The sequence below is a fragment of the Ursus americanus genome, chromosome 33, assembly GCF_024610735.1.
Source record: "Ursus americanus isolate L20-20 chromosome 33, mUrsAme1.1.p, whole genome shotgun sequence".
NCBI lineage: Eukaryota > Metazoa > Chordata > Mammalia > Carnivora > Ursidae > Ursus > Ursus americanus.
Window position 1 is genome coordinate 11,131,377 of NC_142159.1, and position 24,308 is coordinate 11,155,684.

At 46.3% G+C, this 24,308-nt stretch overlaps 1 protein-coding gene across 2 annotated transcripts in view; it reads right to left on the reverse strand.

The window, feature by feature from the left end:
• Positions 1 to 18,763, reverse strand: part of ARID1A (AT-rich interaction domain 1A) — a 67,561-nt gene extending 48,798 nt beyond the window's left edge. Inside the window, exon 1 of one of the 2 annotated variants that reach the window (XM_045782688.2) lies at positions 17,214 to 18,763. In XM_045782688.2, coding sequence (XP_045638644.1) covers positions 17,214 to 18,356 — 1,143 coding nt within the window. In that variant the 5' untranslated portion in view covers positions 18,357 to 18,763. The remainder of the gene's footprint in view (positions 1 to 17,213) is intronic. The other variant, XM_045782689.2, reaches the window with a different exon arrangement.
• Between the last annotated feature and the right edge of the window lie 5,545 nt (positions 18,764 to 24,308).

Here is a 24,308-nt window from a genome sequence, read left to right on the forward strand (position 1 = left end):
GAAAGATACCTCTTCAGACATACCAACACCTGACCCAGGAAATCAAACCCACTTGGCCCAAGATTCTTATTCTTCTTACCCTGAGAATCACACCCCAAATTTTCTACTTCACAAGAGATAGAAACCAATTCATTCTAGCTCTAGTTCATTCAAGTTCTAAATAAACTGGTCATCTGCCTATGGTGAGAGAGAACAACTACCACTCCAAAGAGGTTTAAAAAAAATCTTTCAAAATTCCCTAAGTGTCCAAATTGAATATAAATTTAAAAATCCAAACTCAGGGGCGCCTGGGTGGCTCAGTTAGTTAAGTGTCTGCCTTTGGCTAGGGTCATGATCGCAGAGTCCTGGGATCAAGTCCCACATCGGGCTCCCTGCTCATCGGGGGGTCTGTTTCTCCCTCTCCCTCTGCCCACTTGTGCCCTCTCTAATTAATTAATTAATTAATTAAATCTTTTATAAAAAATCCAAACTCAATGAAAAGTTCTATCAACCTTATTCTGTTTACAGAAATAATTCTAAAGATTAGGGCATGCTCCTCTTTGCAGACTAAGAACTCATTTCAAAGCCGTCACCTGAAGCACCAGCCTGACCAAATCCCTAGGTGGGGCCGCACCCAGACCTCGGACTTGATCTTTCGACCCATGCTGTCTCTACAAGTGACGGAGAACAAGGCGCTTCTCTCCCTTGCACAGAGATTATTTAGGCTACTGTGCTCCATCCTTCCAGATCAGATGATCAAGAAAACTTACTAAGGGTAGAAAAAAAGAGACCAAAGGGTAAGAGTCATTGAATCATCTAGCAAAACTCAAACAGATTATGAGAGCCAACTGTAATAACCACCTCACAGCTGTCCACCCAAAAGAGGCATGCCAGAAAAACCACAACCAGGTGGCTGGTATTTTCTTTATTTCTTCTTTGGTTCCAGAAGGAGCCCTTCAAATAGTGCCGCAACAGCACCAAACTAACGAACTCAACAAATGATAAAGTCCTTCTCAGCCAGAGCACTTTCCTTAGCCACCTTTCACAGAGAAAATGCTCTTCTGAAAATGATGAAGATCACTTTTTTGAAAGACCAAATTTAGCTAACCAATCTCTCCCATTTCTAATGAATTACAAAAGCCTCTGAGGAAACCACACAACTTCTTGAGAAAGAATTCCTCTTTAGGTACTGCCTCAATCCCAGGTTTTAAAACAGTAAGGCCCCGAGAAGACGATTACACAGGAACTGAAATGCCTTTTGATAAAATTAAACATCCCCTTCTTTACAACTTTTTAATCTCAAGAGTAAGGCAGCAGCACAACATGGTGAAAAGTACTAGACTGAGGACACCCGGGTCCCCATCCTAGTTCTATGACCAATTCCCTGGGGTGCGCTGGGGGGTGGGGAGGGGCAGCAGCAAAGCACTAGGCAGGTTGTACCTTAACCTCCTCAGCAACACAATGGAATCCTGCCCTCCAGATTCTGAATCAGCAGCTCTGGGATAGGGCCAGGAATCTCCTTAGGTGATTCTCATGTCCAGTCTGGGAGCATTTGGGCTACATGCCCTGTTTCCGAACTCCTCCCATCTCCAGTACCAAGTGACTCTAGAAAGATGCACGTTCAGTTTCCTTAGCCAAACAATGGTCTGAAGAGGGCAGTGCCTGGCCAATAGAGAAACCATCAGGAATGCACCTCAGATTCCCAGATTTCTAAATAAGCAGCATTCTCAGTCAAAGCCAAGCTTTCCCAAATTCCCACACCGAGTCCCTGTGTTGTCTTGTTCACCTAAACACGTATCACTAACATACTATATACTTTACTTATCCTGCTCATGGTGTGTATCCTAGACTAGAATATACGCTCCGGAACGGTGAAGATGTGTGTGTAAACCAAACTTTCCTCCTTTAAAAGTAGGAAAGGAAAGGGGACTGTGGAAGAGAAAGTGAAATTCTAGAGGCCTTGCAATTCCTAACCTTGTTCATGCAGAGGAAATGCTTTGGCCCTGGGTGGCCAGTCCTACACAATGGTTAAGAGCTCTGCCTTTCCGAGGCCTTCAACTTCTGTCCCTCAGTTTCTGCATCAACAGAATAGAGACAATAGTAGTAGTGCCCTCCGAGTGGAATGAATGAATGAATACATTAAAGCAAAACCCTCTCCTTCAAACCAGCTGGACATGCTCTGGCCTCACCCATCTCTCCACCAGGAATACGCTTTCTTCAGGTATTAGTATAGCTCTCTTCCACATCAAATAACACTTTAACTTGGCCTTCCCTGGTAAACCCATCCAAAATTTCAATCCTGCACACCTCTTAGACCTGGTCCATGATTAACCTTTCTTCCGAGGATGTATCACTAGAACACTCTACGGTTTACTATTTACCTTGTTTAATGTCTATATCCTAGACTCAAATATTTAAGTGGGTATGTGTCTAGAGATACTAGAGGTGAATGTGTTTAATTGACTGCTATAGCCTCTAGCACCCAAAATGTTAGCTATTATCATCCTACACAAGTCCCAAATTTCTAGAAACAAAGCTTAGCAACTAGAACACTTAAGGTCTGGTCCCATACACTCAAGACCAGAAACCCGAAGTGGTCAATCAGAGGTTAGCTAACAAACTGAAGTCATGCTTTTTAAAAAAGAGAAAAAAGCACAGGCTTTGATACTACATTGAGCAAGTCACTTCCCTTGGCACCAGAATCATCTGTAAAATGGGGATTAAAAACTGTCTAACAAAGATACAAGAGAGCTGAAACGATTAAATATGTGAAATGCTTGTTAACGTACCAGTTCATAAACTACACATACAACAGACACTACTTCCCTTTACCCTCAATGAGAGAAAAAGTAGAATGGGTTGAAAGCAGTTTCAAAATACCTGCTTAAAAATCAAGAACACACAAGTCAGACATCAAAAGGGTTGATCAGTCCAGTTTTCAAGCTCTACCTACTTTCAGTCTGTTCTCCCAAAGCAAGCCCAAGGAATCTCCTCCCAAGAATCCTGACAGTAAAGCCCAATAGTTTTCAACCAGAACAATACTAAACCCCTGAGAAGTGTTTGGAAATAAATGTATGAAAGTGCCTTTTTTTGGTTATCACATCAACTCTGTGGTGCTACTGGCATTTATTACCTGGGGAGCAGGATGCCAAATGTCCTGCAATGCATCTCCACACAAAGAAGAGCCTCGATGAGAAACAATGGACTCTAGCCCATTACAAGTCCAATCTTAGATGGAGAATTTCCTGTAACACTTGACCCTGGAGCAGTGAAGGGAAAGGGAATCAGAACTGACCAGTACCCATCCCAAGAGCCCAACATTACAAAGCCACCCAGTAGCCAAGGTAATCATAAATAAAAACTTACTTTAAAAAGTAGTTGGAAGATAATTTACTGAAGGCGGTACTTCTCCAGCACATTTATTACAATTTAATCATGGTTATTTGTAATTATTTACTTACATCTTTCCCCACTAGAAAGTACTCCATGGAAGCAGAAATTATGAATCCTATGTTCACAACACAGTGACTGATACATTGTAGATGATCAGTAAGTATTTGTTGCATTACTGTAAGCAACCTGCAAATGGAAGGTAGGTACTCACAGGTTTTCCAAAAAAAGTTCTGCCGTAAGACTTCTTACATTGGCAAGTAAGTCAATAACAGGATTGGGCAATTAAGTGAGCTAAAAAGTTATTATCCCAGAAATTCCTGAGAAGTGTCTAGGAAATCTTGATGGTATGCAAGAAAGACAGGTTGGGATACTGCATCCCAGTATGTGCTCAATAATTAAAAACAATGTATAGACCTTGCTACCCACATGAAGTGGTATGGGTTGACACCAGGAAAAGGTACTTCCTCCCACAAACCATTCTTTCGTGTTTCTTTTAGGGAAAGGACCTTACTGTGGATGGACCACAAGCCCAACTGAGTGGCACAGTCTCTTAGACATTTGCTGCCCTGTTTACTTGTCCCTTATCATTAAGTGATATGGTGCACTTCAGGAACACAGAGAGAGCCAAGGGTCACGTAACCTTATAAACAAAGCTTCACCCAGGAGGGTACATAGCAACTTTTCAATAAAGACAACACTTCTAAGTCACACCTACTACTTCTGACCTAGTTTCTAAAATACTCCTCCTCCTTCCATATTAAACTACTTCACAGATAACTGCTCAAAAACAAACAAAAAAGGCAAAGGCAAAAACTGCTCCTAGTCGCAAAACTTTAAGGCCTCATTTGCTTTCTCTTTAAAAAGCTCTCATTTTCCCCCACTCCTTTTATTTTATCTATAACTCCAAACTTGGACTGGTCTTGCATGGGTTATATAAAAAGATCCTAAATTTCTCTAAGTGCACAGTTCTACATCCTGCCAAAATTTCTCCTTCTGTACTAAAAAAGGTATCTGTGACACATCACTGAGCTGTAGAACTTGATTTACATGCAGTCGGAGATTCCGTTTGTCATCAATCCAATCAAGTCCTGTAAAGACACTGAGAAGCAGCAATGCCACTGTGTTTATTTAATTCCTGGGGCTGCCTTGGACCACTTTCCAAAAATGCCAGTCTTTCACCTGGTCCCCCTAAGTCCACTCTCAACTATAACAGGCACAATCAAATAAGTTAAAGAATGGCTCAGGTACGGCCAACCTTATTAAGATTATAGGTGCCTCCAAATCCTCAGGCTTTTTTAAGGTCAGCAATTCCCTGAATGAAAAGCCATATAGTCCTATAAAGTCTCCAGTTCTTTTCAAAGCTCCAAAAGTACATTGGTACCAACCTCCTCTACAGCACAGTTCACACAAATGTGTACAGGAGACCCTAGCTGGCTTCACCATTTATACCAGAAATATACCTGGACCAAAGTAACCAGCTATCTTTTCTGAAGTTTGTCTCTCCTCTTTATTTGCTATCTCTGGCCCGGATAATCAAATTAAGGTGGATACCTGGCATGCTAAGTTATGCAAATCTAGCTAAAATTTTCCTTTTCTTCACCCCCCACCCCCAAATCTGTTTTAGTTTTAGCTCATACACTCTTTGGAGATTGTCTTATTCAAGGCACACAGAATTTCCTTTTGGTGAATGTGTCTGGGTGGATGAACCCAGCTATCTCAATCTCATTTTATTTTAACCCAAAATACCATAACGAGACCACATATTGGTCACTTGAGGTTTTATGTAGGGGTTTTAAAGAAGCTGATTCAAAGCTGCATTGGGAAAGCAGAGGATTCAAATCACAGACTAGAAAGAAAAACAATAATGTTACAAATCTGTCCTATACCAACACAACCCCAAAAACAGATTAAGGAGGGCTAAGAAACAGTCAGTCTCCAGACCAAAGGCAATAAAGTGGGAAAGAGAGTAGAAGAGGCAGAGATCATTTAGGAAAACTTCTGTTTATTAGTTAATTAAACAAAGGCACTTCCTGCCTCTACTTAGGGCAGGCACCTCCCACAGAGGTACACAGGTACCAGCCGATCTGAAAATGGTGTAAGTTGCATCTCCAGTACTTTAAAGACATTTTACCAGCTCTACATACTAGGCCTCCATGTGCTCTGCATTCTACCAACAGAGTCGGACATCAAAAGAGAGAATGAAAAAGGGAAAAAAACAAGAAACAGAAAATCAAGCTAGAAGGCAGAGGGATGATAAAGTGAGATTAAAACACACAAGCACACACAAAGAACATGACTCGCTACTAGAATTATTTGTCTGTACCTACGAATGTCAAATCAAACTGTCAGCACACTGCCTCCTAGAACCCCTGGCATTCAACGCAGCTGGGCCATAGTGATCACAGCTTCACTCCTTAGGCAGGAGGGAAAAGATGCCTGGTACGAGGAAACTTGTTTTTAATGGGAATGATACCGAAACCACATCAGCTTTCAGAAAGCGCAGGTGTACCTGAACACTGGTTCTCTGCTAGGTCTTTGCATTGTTACTATTAATTACCAGACCATTTCTCAAACTTCCATTTCTGTGCCAAGCACAATCATTATTTATTAAGTCATACAACTGGGGACAGGTCTTGGCTCAAACGTCCACTCCTCAGAGAGACCTCAGCTACTTCGAAGATGGGCAGCTTGTCAGGAGCTGACTTAGAGAGTTTATTGCTAGGACTTCACAAGGGACACAAGGAAAGGAATCACAGCAAAACTCTGGCTAGCCACTGGGGTCTAAGGGTTGAGAGAGGGAGGGAGGTCATTGAGGATGACCTACTAAGAGACCACCAGATCACCAAAGGCCCTGTTCTCAGATCAGCTGGCCATCACGAGCAGAAGGGACATCATGGCGTGTAATTGAAGCTTCCAAAACTGGGCTGAGTAACATTTTCAGGATTCACTTTCTTAGGCAATTTACTTGGCTGGTCATACTTGCTGACCACACAGTCACAATCCTAAAATGAATATTTCCACCTTCATCAAACAACCAGTTCCACAGATTCAGATTATCCTCATGCTGCGTGTCACCAAAGAGCTAAGAGAAAGAGAAATGGAAGGCAGGGAGTCCCCAAGCCCTATAAAGAAACAGACCTGTTTAGTCACTGAATTCATCATTATTGCACAGAAGATTCATCTCAAAAGTATTTCCTTTCTTCTCCCCCAACCCCAAGCACTTTTAACCTTTTCTCTATCCAGTAATTCTCACATCATGGGAAGAGCAGATACCTCTGCGATATTAGCCTACGGTGTAATCTGGAAGAAGTCCCTCAAGTAATTCAGATATACTCTGTAGCTCAGTTGGCCATAAATGCATAAATCCGGTAGTTCTAACTTGGGTGTGCATCACAATGGCCTGGAGGGCTTGTTAAAACACCCTGCTAGAGTCCTGGATTCAGTAGGTCTGGATGAGTATTTGCATTTTGTTCATTCTCTTTTAAGTAGGTTCCACACCCAGCACGGAGCCCAATGTGGAGCTTGAACTCATGACCCTGAGATCAAGACCTGAGCTGAAATCAAGAGTTGGACACTTAGGGGCGCCTGGGTGGCACAGCGGTTAAGCGTCTGCCTTCGGCTCAGGGTGTGATCCCGGCGTTCTGGGATCGAGCCCCACATCGGGCTCCTCCGCTATGAGCCTACTTCTTCCTCTCCCACTCCCCCTGCTTGTGTTCCCTCTCTCGCTGGCTGTCTCTATCTCTGTCGAATAAATAAATAAAATCTTTAGAAAAAAAAAAAAAAAAGAGTTGGACACTTAGCCAACTTAGTCACCCAGGCACCCCTTTACGTTTCTAAACAGGGCCCATGTAATGCTGATGCTAACAGTCAGGGACCCCAAGGAGAACCACTGCACTAATCTCTCTCTCAAACTAGGATAAGAGGTACTTAACAAAATTTGTTGGGTTTTTTTTTTTAAGCATTAATATAACTTACATGTAGCTAAGAACTATGGGATAGCTTTTAATTCAGTGAAGACCAACTGTCCTTAACCACTCAGTACTATTCCCCTATCAAGTAAGGGCCTCTACCAACTGGGAGTCATGTTCAAGTTTTATTTCATAATAGTACTTTCACATATCTTATTAATATTTATTGAAATCTGCAAGGTAGATATTTTTCCTCATTATATAGTTGAGGATACAGATTCAGAGAAGTGAAGTGACTTGCTTAAAGTCACACAGCCTAAAGGAAATTTAAACCTTGGTTTTAGAGCTGACTCTGCTGTGAAACTTTGTGTGAGGTACTTAATCTTTATGTGTTCACTTTCCCCAAGTGGAAATTAAGACAACAATCCTTGCCTCTCCCGCAAGTACTCCAAGTCATAGAAAGTAAAATCAATCTGCAAACACTCTCATAATACAGGTTACTCTCACTTAGATCAAAGTGAAGGAGTCTATCTCTGAGCCTCAATCCACCCCTACCCTCACTCTTCTCAAAGATCCCTCCCAAAAAGAAAAATGGCCTGACAACCAAATGCTGCCAACTCTTACCATTGGGGGCACGTGGCTGTTCATCAGAAACTTAAAATAAAATTCTAGATGGACAGAAATCTAGGCATAATGTAAAACTGTAACTAAAGGCTTTTCGGTCTTTCACCCCATTTAAGAGTTCCAGGCTATTGCAAAAATAATGTCCCAATAAGTCTTAGTGCTTAAATAATTTATTTTGAAGAAGCAAATTTAGTATTTTATAATGTTACAGCTCTGGAGAATCAGACAAACCTGGATTCATATCAGAACTCTACCTTTTACTAGCTTTTTGCTCTAGGGCAAATTTCTAATTTTTACTCCATTTCCTCATCTGTAGTGTGGAGGAGTGACAATAGAACTCGCCTCTCACGGTTTTGAAGATTAAATAAGTAAATTCATAGACAGACCCAGCATAGCAACTGGCACATCGTAAGTGCACAAATGCATGGTTGTTACTATTAAAACTCATCCTCAGAATGCCATCGTTTGAAAATTGGGATATCAGTGAGATTCTCAACCTATCCCCAGCCCACGACAAAGTTATGGACAGAACTGTTCCCCAAATCCTTTATAATAGCTCCAAAGAGCTATCTTTGGCAGCCAGATTCCTAAACAGGTAAAAAGTTAGACGTCTACTACTGCCGGTCCAACCCAAGAACTTCACCACCTGAGGATCAGAACAGAGAGAAAGCAATCTGTACGCACCAGACCAGACAGGGTAACGAACAGCAACTAATTCCCAGCATTTCTGCTCAGGTGACTTGTTCACTAAGGACAAGAGAAAGCTATAATAAGGTCCACCCAGAGAGAGAGCGAAATCACCGTGCAAGAAGAGCCCAAAGACACATTTGTTTCCTCTAAAAGGAAGCGCCCGGCACTATGTAGCCTTTAATCATCTACCACGTGGCTGAACTCACACTCTGCTTAAAGTAGACCAGGCATAAGTCCGTTGAGAGTAAACAGCTGGACCCAGATGCACTCATGCCCGGCAAGCAAGCTGTGACCTCAAGGAAAACAGGAGGCAAAATAAAAAACACCAAGCACACAGCAAATGGGTTTTTAAATGACTGATATCACACCAAACCCTAAACCCCCCTGCTGCCGTCATGCTGGTGCTAGATCTTGCGCAGGGAGTTCCTTTTAACAGAGATGTCTATAAACAAGCAAGCTGAAAGCTAACAAGTTTAAGAGGGAAAAAGCATACAAAATCTTGGCGGCTGGTGATGAGCCACAGAAAATCATGAATGTGCCCGTGCCAAGGGAGGAGGAAGTCTAATATCTAACATTGCAGACTTGGGAACCCAGAAGCAACGAAGCCATAAGGAAGCCCAAATGCAAAAGAGGGAAAAAAGCACATGGCACATTTCCTCTTCATATGGGTGGCAATTTAAGCAGCACTCTGGGCCTGCAGAGCACATAGCCCCGGTGTCCAAAGCCCCTTAGTATTTCATATCAACGTTAACTTCCTGGAGGGCGACAAAAATCTGTCCTGGATTACTGGGTGATTTCTAATATGTACCATAACCAACACTAAGTCAACATTTTAGGGATCAAATTTCCTACTCTGCAGCATGTTGGAATGCATTCTTGGCATTAGACTTCTCATCACAGTACACCCTTGGAAAATGCAGAAGCCACTGGGAAATAAAGACTCAACCTGTCCCAAGACCATCTTCTGGTATGCATAAATGACTAACAAAAACAAATGAAAGTTCACTCAGATGTCCTTTAACATTCAATAAAAACTAATTCTATCCCATTTGAATGGGGGGAGGAACAATTTCGGGGAATACTCAAGGTAGTTAAGTCAACATTCACCCTAACCTGGATTCCTCTAAAACCTAGACAGACTAAGGAGTTCATTTCAGGCCCCCTACTCACCTGCTATCCATCACAGATAAGCCACTGTGCCCCAATTCTGAGTTACTGGAAACTCACTTTGCAAAATGCCCAAATGCCAAGGCAAAAGAAGTTGGAAGAGAGATCTCTAAACTAGAATCTGCATTCAAGACTCCATACTTGTATACTGGAACAGTGTGACCTAGCCTCCTCTTCCAGGTGAAAGCACTGTAGTAGCCTGGCACTGGACTCCATGTGTCTTCAGCTGTTAAGCATCCACTTACAGCCCTTGAAAAGTGCCAGAAATCATGTGTGGTCCAATTGCACATGGACCAGCAGGTAAAGAGAAACCCAAATCACTGCCATTTCAGAGGTTCCCGTAAGGAATAAGCATGTGTTTGCAGCATTTATGAGCTTCCTGGCCACAGCCAACCTAATCAAAAACAATATTAAAGGCCATTTCTGTGAACAGATGGGCAAACTGCGTATGTGCAGGCTTACCCACCCATCAACCCTCAATATAAGGTCTGATCCAAGCAACTCAGCTTCAGCACAGCTCTCAACTCTTTAGAAATAGCAGCAGCCTAAGTGTCTGGACAGGTACTTCGCGGCTCTTGTTCTGTTTAAGAAAAGTTGATTAACTCTGCCAAAAAAAGAAAAAAAAACCCAAGCTCTCCAACCAAAGTTGAACCACCGTCATTGCAGAGTTGTCCAGGGCACACAACCCTGAAGGTGACACAACCTTCCAAACCCAAAATTACTACAAAAGAGCCCCTGAAACTGGCCAAGAACTTGGCAGGTTGTACTAAAGGCCCCACATAACCACAAGAACCACTAAGACCCTGGAGCCACTCTCTTTCACAGAATTTTACAGTTACAGTCCAAATTCTCAAAGTCACCAGCATGAAGCAACTACAGGTCTGGAAATGGTTGTGTAATGTGGATCCTATAAAGCCCATGGCACTCAGGGTAGCATTATGAAAAAGCAAATTAATATTTTAACTTTCCCCCTCTTGAACATTAAGCTTCATGAATCACCGCCTCTGAAAAGCTGTCCCAGGTTAACCCTGCCCAACTCTGATTGCTCCTTATTCTTGAACTCCTTCAGCCCATACGCTTAGTTTGGTCTACACCCATTTATAAAACCCTGCTTTGCAAGTCTTCCAGATGGGTGCACATAAGCATGCTTCCCCAAGAAAACTAAATTCCTCTGAAGTAGACACTGTCTCTTTTAAGTCCCTTCCTAGTATCTAACTGGTGTGTTCACACAGGGCTACTTCCTACTCCCAGTTGAATCTCCGAATCCTCCTGAGCTAGAAATCATGCTCTCAGCAATGAGCCTGATGTTCTAATACCCTCACCACCATCACTGAGAAAGGCCTGGGCAACCAATGTCCGTGCAACCCAAGTTTTTATATTTTGTTTTAAAACAAGCTGATAGCCTTTGGTAAGTTAAGTTAGAGGAACCTAAAAATTACGGTCAGGACCATGATGACATTCATATTCCCTACTACTATGCTAAGTCAAACAGGCACTTCCAGGACTCTGGTCTATAAAAACACTCGTGAAGAAAACTGGTGTTAGAGTCAGTGGATTCTGTTTAAAAAGAGACTTTGAGAAGATAAATCTGGTTATCTCACAAGGCTACCAAAGTAGAGTACCACAGGCACACAGCTAAAATACTTCTAAACTATTTCTTCCTCCATAAAAAGAATGTTTCACTGAAGGAACCCAGAAATGTTTTTAATCCTAAAATGGCAATTTCAAAAACAAAGATTGAATCTACCCATATAACCCTTCAGGCAGGATTTAGTGAGTCCCTCAACATTTGGACTTTGTACTAACCCAGGAAACTGGGAACATTAATTTTAACACACATACACACACACACATATATATATATGCTGCACAGAAGGAGTCCAGTAAAAACTATACAAATAAACCCAGCACATAAAGTGGGCTTATAATCCTGAGAGCCACAGCAAAACAGAGGCTGAGGATGACGCTGAAGTTGCAGTATCTTTTTTTTTTCTTCCTCCTTTCTGGTATTCCAAAAATGCAAACCCAACCCTAAAAACATCTCACCAAACTACAAAACCTTTCCGAAAGAACAAGGCTTTAAAACTCAAAGTCTCATAAACCAAGCTTTTGCAGCACTTACCTCACTACTGAAACTTAGGATCTTCCTTCCAAACTTCTGTTTATTTTCACTCTGAAACTGCAATCCATTTCGAACAGGGGCTCCATGTGCCCTGAACTTAGCCCGGAGCCAGCACCATGGAGGCTTCTCTTCCAGGGCAGCATCTTTTCACTTCCAATCTCTTTTAGATCATCTCTCCCTATCTCCATGTCTCCACACCCCCATACTACCCCCTTCCCTACCCACATTTCTTTCTCTCCAATGTTATTTTATTCCACCACATGAGAACAGACTAGCATTATCTTTGCTTGAAAACTGTTTATTAATTTGCCTGTCAAACATTCTATAGAGCCGTTTACATCTTACTACAGAACCCTCCTGGGTACATATTGACAGCTCAGCAAGTATTTACACAAAGCTCTGAAACATTTGGTTCCTTCAGAGAGGAAGAAGCTGCTGTGTCAAGCGGAGAATTATCAAACACCTTTTCCTCTACCTTTTCCCCTCTTTTATAAAGGAAAGCTTCCTTCTAGCATACTTCTAAGATGCCTAAACTACTAAGCCAGGAGGAGAAAGAACGGAAACTCAGGTGTGTTGGAGAAGGGCAAGAACAGCATTTCCAGGAGCACTTGCAAATCACACCACGTCGTTTAAAAAACCAAAGGTATGAGAAAAGGCAACAGGCCTATGAAACTGACCCCGTAAATGCTTAGCTTTTCCTGTTCCAGTCTCAGGAACTTTTGCTCCTCTCTCAGCAAAACTTACAGGGCAAGTTCAGGCACTCAGATTACAACCAACTGCCCAAACCAGACCTAGACCTGCCCAAACACCCAAAGAGTCTAGAGAACTTAAAGCTACCACTCCCCACCTTCCTATCCCCCCTAAAAGAAACAGAGTGTTAATGTTATGAATATCTACTCCCTACCCCACCCTGAATCTACTCCCAAAATCCCCTCTTGGGGATTCTGAAGCAACTATTTTTCAAGTCTTGCTTTAAGGAAGTTTGCCCAATTTTTCAATTAATGTTTAGTGTTTTATCCACCAGCCAGGTGGAATGATTAATAACAACATAAACAGTTTCAAAGCAAAATAGTTTGGTAGGGCTTTTTCTGTAAAGGGCCACAGATCACTGTGGTACCCAACTGTTCGGAGTTGGTTCCTGTAAATCCTCAGGAGAACACAGCCTTGAGTTCTTCAGGCCCAAGGGAAGAAAGATGGTCTCAAGACCCCTACTGGTCCATGTACAGGAAGAGGCTGTCCTCATAACAAGTCAGGTATGGAAGCACAGCCCAATGTGTAGCATCAGAGAGGAAGAAGGCCATGCAGTCCACCAACTTCACTTGACTGATGAAGAGAAAATAAAACCGAGGTCAATGGCTTGCCCCAAATCACACAGCTTGATCTAGAGCTGCATGTGAAACCAAAGCCTCTCGCTCCTGAGTCTTGTGCTCTTTACCGCTCACCACTATGTCACACACGACTCAGTGTGCATCAATAATGATAATGACGAATCTAAACAGGGAGAAACCCAGAGATAAAAGCCATGGGAATCAGGACTCCATTTTAGAGACTGAGGTATCCCAGCTCAATGGCAGGAAAGAACAATTCAGAGCCAATTTATTTTGAAAACATATTTTAACCATATATTTGCTTAGTTCGGTGGCTTCTAGAATTTTGGGATTTGAAGCCAATCAATACAATCTTGGGGGGGGGGGCCTGACCATACTTTGTTAGCCTATTTCCACATTTTAAAAAAAGATCACTAACCTCGTTGCTAAAGCCTACTGTAGACATCACACCCTACAGGAATCAACCCAACAGATGAAAGTTTAATGCAATCCAAAACATCTTATTACAGCAGGTGCCCCTTGTCATGGTTACTTTGTGTCACACACAAAGGAAGGAACCTTGAAAAGTCCTTTTATGGCCCAATATAAAGAAGCCAACCTTGGTCCTGATGCTTTCTCTTCTCTTGCCACCATCCCAACCCCCATCACCCCTAGTTCTCTCATGGACAGTAGAGAAACATGAAGCCTCACAACTAAGTACTGTCTCAGTGTGGTTTTCCTGGTCCCTCCTACTTGAGAGAGCTCCAAGAGTCCTGTATTTTAGCCAGCCCAGAATTTCTGCCAGTAGGCATTCCCATAATAAGCTCAAGATTCCTGTATTTGTTTCCCAGGAGTCGGAAATATCATTTGATATTTCCATAGCAAGAACTAACAGCCAAATTTCTACAGTCAAATCCATTTTGATCCTGGGCTACATATTCTATTTCATTTTTTACTTTGATGAGCTGATACTACTCTCAAGGTACTACGGCTAAAAGCATCCCAAATAAAAAGCTTTGCATAAGGTTCAAGTGCATAGGTGACCAAAAAGTATTTCATCAGTAGCAGGATTCAACACCTTGAGACACAGTATTACTTATGGAAAGCAATAAACGAAAAGTTTGCCTGCTGGGATCTTCTCGCTCCTGTGAAAAAGACAGAGCCACAACACAAACACTTAGCTAATCTTTAGTTCATAAAGGCAGAGTCAAATGAGAACATTACCACCTTAGCTGTGTCAATCAATTCTCTGCAAAACAGTCTTAATCCAAGACTGAGAAAGGGGCAGAACAAGACCCTGTTATTTAAGAATGCTTAAGAATAAGGGTTCATGGTCTGACAAGAGCTTTATCCTTAAGTAGCAAAGAGGAATTCATATCAAAATCTATCCACCTACATCCTTCATGGAGACTACCACAAAACTGCAAGTTGTGCGGTCTCTTCCACAAGTGAATGCTCACCAGCCCATTCTCTGGGCATCAGGGGAGTGAGGAGGCAACTGAACTGAAGTTGAATAGGAACCCATGTTGTATTAAGTGCTAGGTATGGTGATGTTAAAAGTGAATCCAAAAATTCACCCAGAGGCAGCACAAACAAGCTTCCAGACAGGGACTACATCTATTTTTCTACCATTTACTCAGCACAGAGTACAGTACCTAGCATACAGAAAGTGCTCAAATATTTAACGACTGAAAAACAGAAATCACTTTATGGCAAAAGTTGGTTTTATCCCCCCCTAAAAACAAAGTGTTTGCCTGAATATCCCCAAACCAGCTGAATTCAAATTAATTTTTGCTTTTAAATGAGTCTTGACTTACCCCCAAATTATTTCTTCTAATAGTTTAAGAAAGGTAAATGGCTCAGACTCCCTCCCCTCAAGGGGAAAGAGATGTAATATGTCACTTATCCAGAGACAAGAGAATGTTCTCTTTTCGAAGACAAACTTATCCTCTAGAACCAGAAATTCCATTTAAAATTCCCGTTTCTTGACCAAACACAACATTATAGACAATGTGGAGTCAAGGCACAGAGCTCTAAATCTGCCATTTAACACAGCTATTTTCAAAATTCCCAGCTCAAGAGAAGAGAAAAGCAGTTCTAGGATGAGGAAGGAACACAGCTAATCAGTGAACAAAATCTCGTAACAGGAAGGTACAACTGGGTACTGCTGGGGGCTGGGGGCATGAAGAGTTTTTCCCCTCTTTCAAAAGATACACAACTCCATAGAATATCCAGTATTCCTGACTATACTGAAGAAAGAACATGAACAGGTACTCAGAGCAAAATAAACAGAATGCATAAAAATGTACCTAAAAGTTGTCATTTCTAAGCAAACATCAAATATCATTATAGGTGATATCTTTATTATCTTGGAAGATAGAAAAAAATGGAACATACCTTAAAATGCAAAGAAAAAAAATAGATGACCTCTATTTCAAAGCTCTAAAATGACTGACGACAAAACAGGAAACTAGCCTTTTTAATATCCCAGGAACAAATGATAAATTTTACCAAACCAGGCCTTTAGGAGAAAGTCCCTCACAAGATCATGAAAGATGTCAGCTTCTCTTTAAATTGAGCTGTTTTCCCAAAGTTCAATTAACAAAAGAAGTGTTAACAAGATTCAACATGTAAACAAAGAATGAGGCCAGTCTTCCTTAAAACAGAACACTTGAACCTAATATGAAATTCTCTCAGAAAGCTTCCAGTTCTTTAAAAAAAAAAAAAAAAAAAAGTTTTCTCTTACCCCCTCCCATAAAGATCCCACATTTGTCACTCAATAAAAACCCAGTAAAACAATTTCAATTCTGCAAAGCGAACAGGGTCAAAATTACTCAAGACAAACGCATCTTCAGAGCCATCAAAGAAGTCATTTATACCATCAGGAAAGTCACAAAACCAAAACAAACAGCAAACCCATTGTAGAGAAAAACTCAGCTACTGTTCTGACAACACAGAATCTATTTCAGGCTGCATAAAACATAACAAGCAAAATAAATCCAAGGTACAAGCAAAATGCCACTGCCTCCTCTTTTGTTTCGGCACAATGTAACAAGGGCAGCCTGTCTGGGGCTCTGCTCCTGCTGATACAGTATTGCTGCTTAAACCTCCCTCCTCAAGGTCACAGCCAATTTCAGCTCTGGAATAAAAGGCAGATAGTGGCAGCGATGGTTTGGGTTATCACTGGCAGAAAAGCAGAGTGTAAAAGTTTATGAGCTCATCAGGATTGTTGTACCATTACATCAGAGGCAATTATAAATGGCCAAGAGCAGGAGATGGGGAGCCAATCAGATCACAGATAGGATGTCAACCTAAGACCAACTGTCTCCTGGCTTTGACAGAAGGATTTTACCTCCATAATTCAAATCCCAAACCAAAGCAATCTGCACTTACTACTCCAATCACTCAGCTGTTTACCAGCACTTCCAGGGAGAAGCCCAGGCCACTGGGCCGACGGAGACTAAGACAGGAGATGGCCCGGGCTGCCCTGGGTGAACCGCAGCCGGCCTCTAGCTGCCCCCAAGCAGGCCCCTGCCCTCCCCCGAGATACCCCAGAGCCCGAGGGGCCCCTCCTTGAAAGCACAGATGGGGAACGGCCTAGAGGAAGGCAGGAGGGCGGGCAGAGAGGAGCGGCAGGTGAGCAAAGAATTGTTCACTCAACTCCCGAGCTCCTACCACTGCACACCACTAACCTGAGCCCCCAGCACCCCCCTCACCCCGGGCCAGGCCCTTCCCCGCACATTCTGCCCCGCACCCCCTTGAAGACCCCAGGAGTTCGAAGGGACCAGGGGAGAGGGAGAAGGGGAGCATATACCTCAGGGAAAGCCCCACACAAAGGCTGAAGGAGGGAAGGAGAGGAAGGCAGACAGGCAGCCATTTTAAGAGAAGAGCCAGACAATGGCAGCTCCCCAGCAGTGGGGGCCCCAGACTGGGGGTAGCCCAAGGCTGTGGTCTGCTCCCCGCAGCCGCCACCCACTCCCAGGACCCCGCTCGCCCCAGCCCCCTCCCCACTCAGCTGTGTACCTGCGGGGTCCGGGCGAGCGGCTGCCCCCCGCCGCCGCTGCTCCCGGGGCTCATGGGCGCGTGGTGGCTCCTTTGTTGGGCCCCTCCCGAGGCGGCTGCCGCCGCCGCCGCCGCCGCCGCCGCAGCCCCCCAGCATTGCGAGGCCATGTCCGCCGGGCCCTTGCCGGCGCCCCCGTCTTGGGGCCCGCCGCCGTAGTCGCCCCCGGGGTAGCCCTGGTAGCCCCGGGCCGAGCTGGGCGACGTGAGCAGTTGGTTGAGGGTGGGGGTGGCGGTGGGCTGGGGGGTTCCCCCGCCGGCCGCTGAGGGGCCGCCTCCCCCCATGGCCCCGAAGCGCTGCTGAGCGAAGGACGAAGACGACGAGGAGGCGGAGGCGCTGGAGGAGGGAGGCGGCTTGGAGCCGGCGGCCGCCGCCGCGCCGGAGCCCGGAGTGCCACCTCTCGGGGAGCTCAGCGCGTAGGCCTGGGGGGGCGGGGGGTAGGCGCTGCGGTTGGGGTAGTAGGAGTTGTACTGGTGGTTGGGGAAGCCGTGGTCGTGCGAGTTCTGCTGGGGCCCCGCGTAGGGCTCCAGGCCCCCGCCGCCGCCGCCGCTCTGCAGCGCTGCCAGGCCAGGGCTTTGTTGTCCGCCATGTTGTTGGTGGAAGACGGCGGCCGCCGCGGCGGCGACGGCAGACGGGCTCCGGCCGTAGGGTTGCCCGAAGCCGTAGGCTGGGGGCGGCAAGGCGGCCGCGGCTGAGTGAGGAGGCGCCCCCACCCCATCGCTGCTGCCGCCGCCGCCGCCGCCGGGCGGCTCCGTGAGGTTATTGTTCAGGGCGGGCCTAGGGCCCGCGTTCCCGTTCGAGTTCTTCAGGTCCGGCTCCGCGCCGGGCCCGCCGCCGGCGCCGGCTCCACCGCCGCCGCCACCCCCATTGCTCTCGGCCCCGTCCTGCAGCTCCTTTCCCAGCGGCTGCGGCGGCCCCACGGCGGGGCCCTCGCTTTCCTGCCCGGCGGCTGCCTTCATTTCCCCGCGCTCGGCCGCTGCCGCCGCCGCCGCCGCCTCGCCCCCCGCCTCCTCCCGCTGCTGCTGCTCCGCTTTCTTCAGCTCCGAGGGCGGCGGCGGCGGGTTGCCCAGGCTGCTGGCGGCGGCGGGGGCGACCTGCGCGGCCATGATCCCCGCTGTCTCGTCCGCGGAGAGACCCGGCCCTGTCTTCGTCTTCTCCCCCCCTCCCACCCCGCCCCGGGGCCGAGTCCCCCGGGCTGCCCTCCCCACCCGCCCGGGCGGGCCTCGCGGGGCTCCGCTGCTGCGCGGCGCTCGCTCGCTCGCTCCTCTCCCCCCCGCCCCGCCGGCTCAGGCTCCGGGCTGGCGGCGGCGGAGGAGGAGGAGGCGGCGGCGGCCGAGGCGCCGGCGGCTCAGCTGCTCCCGGCTCTGTAGGCTCGGGACCCGGCTCTCCCGGCTCATTCCCCCCAAGCCCTTGCCTGGGAATGAGGGGGGCGGTGGAGGCTCCGCTCCCCAGGGCCTGGCCCCGCTGTGACTCTCCGCTTTCTGCTGCCGGAGAAAGGAGGAGGGAGGGAGGGAGGGAGGCGAGGGGGAGGGGGCGGGGAGGGAGGGAGGGAGCGGGGGGAGGGGGACCCGGGACGGGCGGGCTGGAGGGCGCGCGGCAGCAGCCCGGGCGCCGGGAGGCAGAGTCGGAGCGCTGACCGGGCCGGGCGCCCTGCCTCCCCTCCCCGGCCGCGGCGCGGACCGAGGCTGCTGCGCGGCAGCGGGCTGGCGAGCGGGCGGGCGGCCGGACTGAGCGGCTAGAGCGCCCCACTCTCCTCCGAGTCCCCCTCACTCCGACACGAGGCTCAGCACTGCCATTTTACCCAGCGCCGTCGCGGCCGCCTGGCAAACCCGGAACGGAGCGCGGAGCGGGCGCAGGCCATGGAACGGACTCGCTCCCTTCCCCTCACAAAGGAGGAGGGGAGAGAACGAGCCGCGGCGGCGGCAGGCCCTCTGCCGCTTTCGCTCGGCAGCGCCGCCGCCGAAGGCTTCGGGAAAAACCCGGCCCGGAGCCCGCGCCTCCCCGGAGCCTGCTCCGCCTCCCTCCTGGCGTTCCTATCCGGGTCGGTCCCCTCCAGGCCGCACCGAGGGGAGCGGGCAGCGTGAACTTTACTCGCGGCTGCAAAATTGGCCTGAGCCCGAGACCGCGGCCGCCTCGGCCCAGGCCTAACCCCCTGGCAGCGGGCCTGGTGTCTTGGCTGCTACTTAGCACCTCTACAGCACTTTTCTTCAAAGCCTTTTACAAACCCGCTCTTAAAGACCCAGCTGAGTGAGCGAGCAGGGCCTTACATTTTACCCCCTTTGCAAATCCAGCGGAATGACAGATCATTGTTCAGACTTTCCGTTTTCCCACTCCCCTCCCTCATTAGACGGCCTCGTAAGGCCCTGGGCGCGTGAGGTCCGATTATCCCCATTTTATAGAATTGGAAGACAGAGGTGAAGGGACTACCCTGTCAGAGGGCAGAGGAGGGTGATTTTAAAAAGTAGCAGAGTCCCCGTCTACTTAGCCTTAAAAACCAACCAAAAAAACGATCAAGTCGTGCCATATTCAGCAATGGGATCAGAATGTAAGAATGGGTTTGAGATCAAAGCTGATCATCTCAACCTTAGATTATCTCAACACTAACATAAAGTGATCACCACTGAAGCTAATTTAGGGGCAAATGACAGCCTTCTAGCAGGAGAACCCAAGCCCAGTCTTTTCCTCTTAAGAGAACTTAGACCACAATGACCATAATCCCGGTCTCCGAAGACGATACCTATAAGACTGTGAACAGCAGACAGAAAAGGCTCCAGGGACTGGAGGAAACTGAGCATTCAAAGGAACCAATGCAGAAGAGGGATGGCCACATGGAGGGAAACCATTTTCTCCTTACTTCAAGAGAGAAAGGGGGCAGTCTAACAGGTCACTTAAAAAATGGATGCAACCAAATTTGTTTTCTATCCTCCAGTGTAAAGATTCTTCAAAGTTTACTATTATATTCCAAGAGATGCAGATTGAGCTAGAGGTATACACAGAAAACTCTAGACCTACAGCCCTACCAAATCCCAGCAACAGCCTTTTCCTCCAAGCTGACTTGGAATGCTCTGACGTGACAGGCTACAAAAGCCAGAGGGGATTCCAGCTCCTCACCAGGCCCAAGGCTGCCTTGGGAGAGGCCCAGGCCAGTGTAGTCACTGGACGCCAGGGCCTCTTTTCCCCTCAGATTTTATAAATGGAGACTTCATAGCCACAGATCCATTATCTTAGAACTTCCAGATCCTGCAGGCCTCTTGGACAAGTTCTGGCCATGCCACCGGTCACCGTGAATAATTCCAAAAACCTGAGGTCGTTACTACTCTGAAGAAAACTTAATATCATCTTACACTAAAAAGGCAAAACCTTCCTGTTAATCTAAGCCTGGTGGGTTTGTTTTTTTTTCCCCCCTCAAGCCAAGAACCAAACTACCAGGCTCTGACTGACTGGAATGGGCCAGTGCCCTCATTTCACTCACAATCCTCAGGGGCAGCTACTCTCCTGGTGCATTAGGTCCTAGAAACCAAATTATAGGCTGCCTCATAAATGGAGCTTGGCTATTTAATCAACTGCTTCTGAGCTGGCAAACAGTCCTGAGTCCTGCACACAAATGAGGAATTTTTACATGCAATTACCCTGCCATTTTCCTCAGAGCTGGAGTGTAATGGGAAACCTGGAGCCCAGTGAAAATCTGGAAGCCAGAATGGATTTGTCTCCAGAGAAAGCCCTCATCCCCTTTTTTTCAATGGCTGTGAAATTCGGAAAGTGCCAAAATCTCTTTCCTACACGTGGGCACGCTGTTTTGAAAACAGCCACCATTTTTATCTAGCAATAAGGTAAAGTGCACAAAAATCTATCCACTTGGGCTGGAGGAGGTAATGTGGGATTTCTCCTTTATCATTTGAAAAAAAATCTCAAATCCTTTAGGGTCCTCTTCCACCCCTACCTTTAGAGCCCCATACCACTATCCCAGGGACTGCCGAGTTGAAGGGAACTTTTTTAGAAACTGGCCCATCAGCTTTCCCTAGGGGCAATGGCAGCGGGAAAGGGGGGGAGGGGAGGAGCTGGGCACGTGGCTGGCCGGAGCTCCAAGACACAGGTTTGGGGCTGCGGGTTCTCCCCGTGGAGTTTTCTCCCCCACAGCCCCAGTGTTTTAACCCCACACCCAGGCAGCTCAGGAATCCCGGCGCAGATTGGAGAACTAGGACTAGGACAGCGCTACCCTCACGAAAGCGCCTCAGCCACCAACAGCCTGATGGCAAATATGGACTGAATCGTTGACATGGAAACCGGACTAAAGTCTTGCTCGCTCCCTCACAAGAGAGTTCTTATCGCCATCCCCGACCGCACAGCACTTGGCAAACGTGGACTGGATCTCCCGCCCAGCGGATCAGGCGGAGTTTCTGCGCTCAGCTTTAACTCCAGCGGCTGCGGCAGCCAAGGAGGGGGGCAGGGCTGCCAGGACAAACCGACTGAAAATGGCAGAGGATGTGCTCTCATTTTATCCGGCTTGTACAGTATGCATGGATTGGGCCCGAAATAAGGGAACAACCCTATTAAAATCCACGCAGGCAAATGCAAAATGTGGAACCGAGGCCTGGAGGACTTGCTAAGAGAGGAAAACGTTTGCTGGGAGGACAGCCCTTCCTTTCTCGCAATTTTGCTTCCCCTAAGTGTCCGAAATATAAAACTCAACAAACAAACAAAAGATCGGGCTCGGCTCCTTCCCTTCCCCACTTCTTTTGGGAAGAGGCGTTTTAAGCCCCGGGATCCTAGTGAGGGTCTGCTTCGGTTCTGAATAAGGCGCGGGGTATCGGTGGAAAGCTGGCTTGTGGCCCCCACACGCGTCCCCGCCGCGGCAAGGCAGCAGACACCCAGCGGAGCTCTCCCGAGTACGAACTGGAGCTGCGAGTTTGAGCAAAAGGGCAACTATGTCAGTTGACGGAAGCCAGAAGCAGAGTTCAAATCCTGGCGTGGATTTCCGTCTGGAACTGCCTGCTTCTTAAAGTTTGTAACTCCGTGTTCAGAAACAGCCCCAGTGGAGGCTTTGGGAGCAGTGTGAAAGTCTAGCACTACCATCTGACAGCGAGCAGCAAAACTTTGGGCTGCATATTAAGCGAGGAAAGTGGATTGAAGCGAGAGTCAAGGCAATTCATTATATTATCTGCTCCCAGATGGGGGCCGTAAGATACGAACTGGATCGCCACGGAGAAAAATGGAATGGAGTCTAAATGGCTCTCAATAGCTCTTAGCGGTAAAATTATGCCTGCCCAGCACCTAGAATCCTGAAGCAGCAACCCCAGAGGCATCGAGCTTGCCGGGCGCTCAACAATTGCTTGTGTAGATGCTTTCCTCCACTTGTCTCAAAGTTTTAAAATAGTTTGGAGGAATTTACATTTAGAATAATAAGGGAAACATTTTGAGAAATGTTAATTTTTGAATGAGGCTTTCTTTTTTTCCCCTAGGAGAAGAGTAGCTCTGCAAAAATACCTTAGGATGTAAATCAACTTGCTTTTTTTATACCAATATAAAATGAGAATTACCCACTATCAAATAAAATAAAGATCCAGGCTGGTCTGGTTTTTGGCAGATTTCAAACAAAACCCAGGTTCAATCTAACATTAGGAAATAGGTACCAACTCTCACACTCTAATATGTACCTTTTCCTTATCCATCAGTCTCATTGGTGAGCTTGCTGCCTAGTCTTTTGGAGAAGACAGAGTAAAACTACTAACAATATTTTAAAGACAAACAAACATACCTGAACTGGAGTTTTATAAAACCACTAGGCAGATCGGGAATTTGAACTTTTCTGCTGAGCCTCACTGAAGGTTTGTATTCACTAACTGATAAAAAAAAAATAGTATATGAAAAATCTACTTGCAAAAAAGCTTGTAAGCCACTTTATAGTCCATCAGAAGAGAAACTTAATGATTTTGTATTTGGTACTTATTACACTAAGTTGTTTTTAGGTTTGGAGAGCTAAGTACCAACAATATTACCAAGAAAAGATAAGGTCAGCAATCTTAATATTGAAGGCTATTCCTCAGGAACAGGAAAAGTCTGTTATCTTTGACTTCCCATATTAAACCAATGTAGGCTGCTTTTATTTTGGTTTACTTTAAAACCAATCTAGGAAAACTTCACACATGTAGAATGATTGTAAGGGAAATGTTTGAAAGTTGAGGGTAGAGGAGAAAATCAGAAGGAAAATCAAATATTCTAGGTGGGTATTTCCTTCAGCCCTGATTGCATAAAGCTTTTGTACACTGCCATTTTACTGAGATAGGAAAAAGAGTCAGTGGGGAAATTTCTCGTAGCAACTCTGGAATGGATCTGGAATGGAGTCTTTTGCTCCAACACAAGTTCTGTAGAAGAGAGTGGGAAAGAGAAGGAAACACTGTGTGAATACTGACAAAATGGAGGGAGGCAGGCCTGCAGCTCTGTAAAACAGGATGGGAGGCTGAAACAGCAAATGTGCTGCCTGTTCTCTGCAACACAGCCCCCTCAAGAGAATACTCCAGCATGATCATCCCAGGCTTTTTATGTAAGAATCAAAGAAAATCCAAAGGAACCTATTAGGCATAAGACAGGAAGTGAATGGCCCCTAAGGGAAAGCATTCTGACTAGCTTTAATAGAATTGAAACCCAACTATCCCTACAGAAAGAAAGTGGCTTCTTCCAAAGATAAAAGAAAAGTGGACCAAACAAAAAAGTGAGCCGTGAGATACTGTAGTGGTAGTGTTGTGGCACTCCAGTGAGATGCAGAACGTACCAATGACACCAAAGGAAAGCTGCCAGGAAAAACTACAGTGGGTTTTGGCACTTTTCCAAATTATCACTTTCTGCCTGGAAATTTAACAACATTGGATTCAGAAGCTACCAGAGGGGCTGGAGGGTGGGGACGGGCAGGTTAGTGCTCATCGGCCTACTCCTCCAAAGATACTACTGGAAACCTGTGTACAAATGTGTTGTTCAGCCAGTCTTGCTGTGGAGGGAGAAAACAGGAGACAAAGGAGAAACAACCCAACACACTTCATCGAGCCTAGCCGGCCAGCCATTGA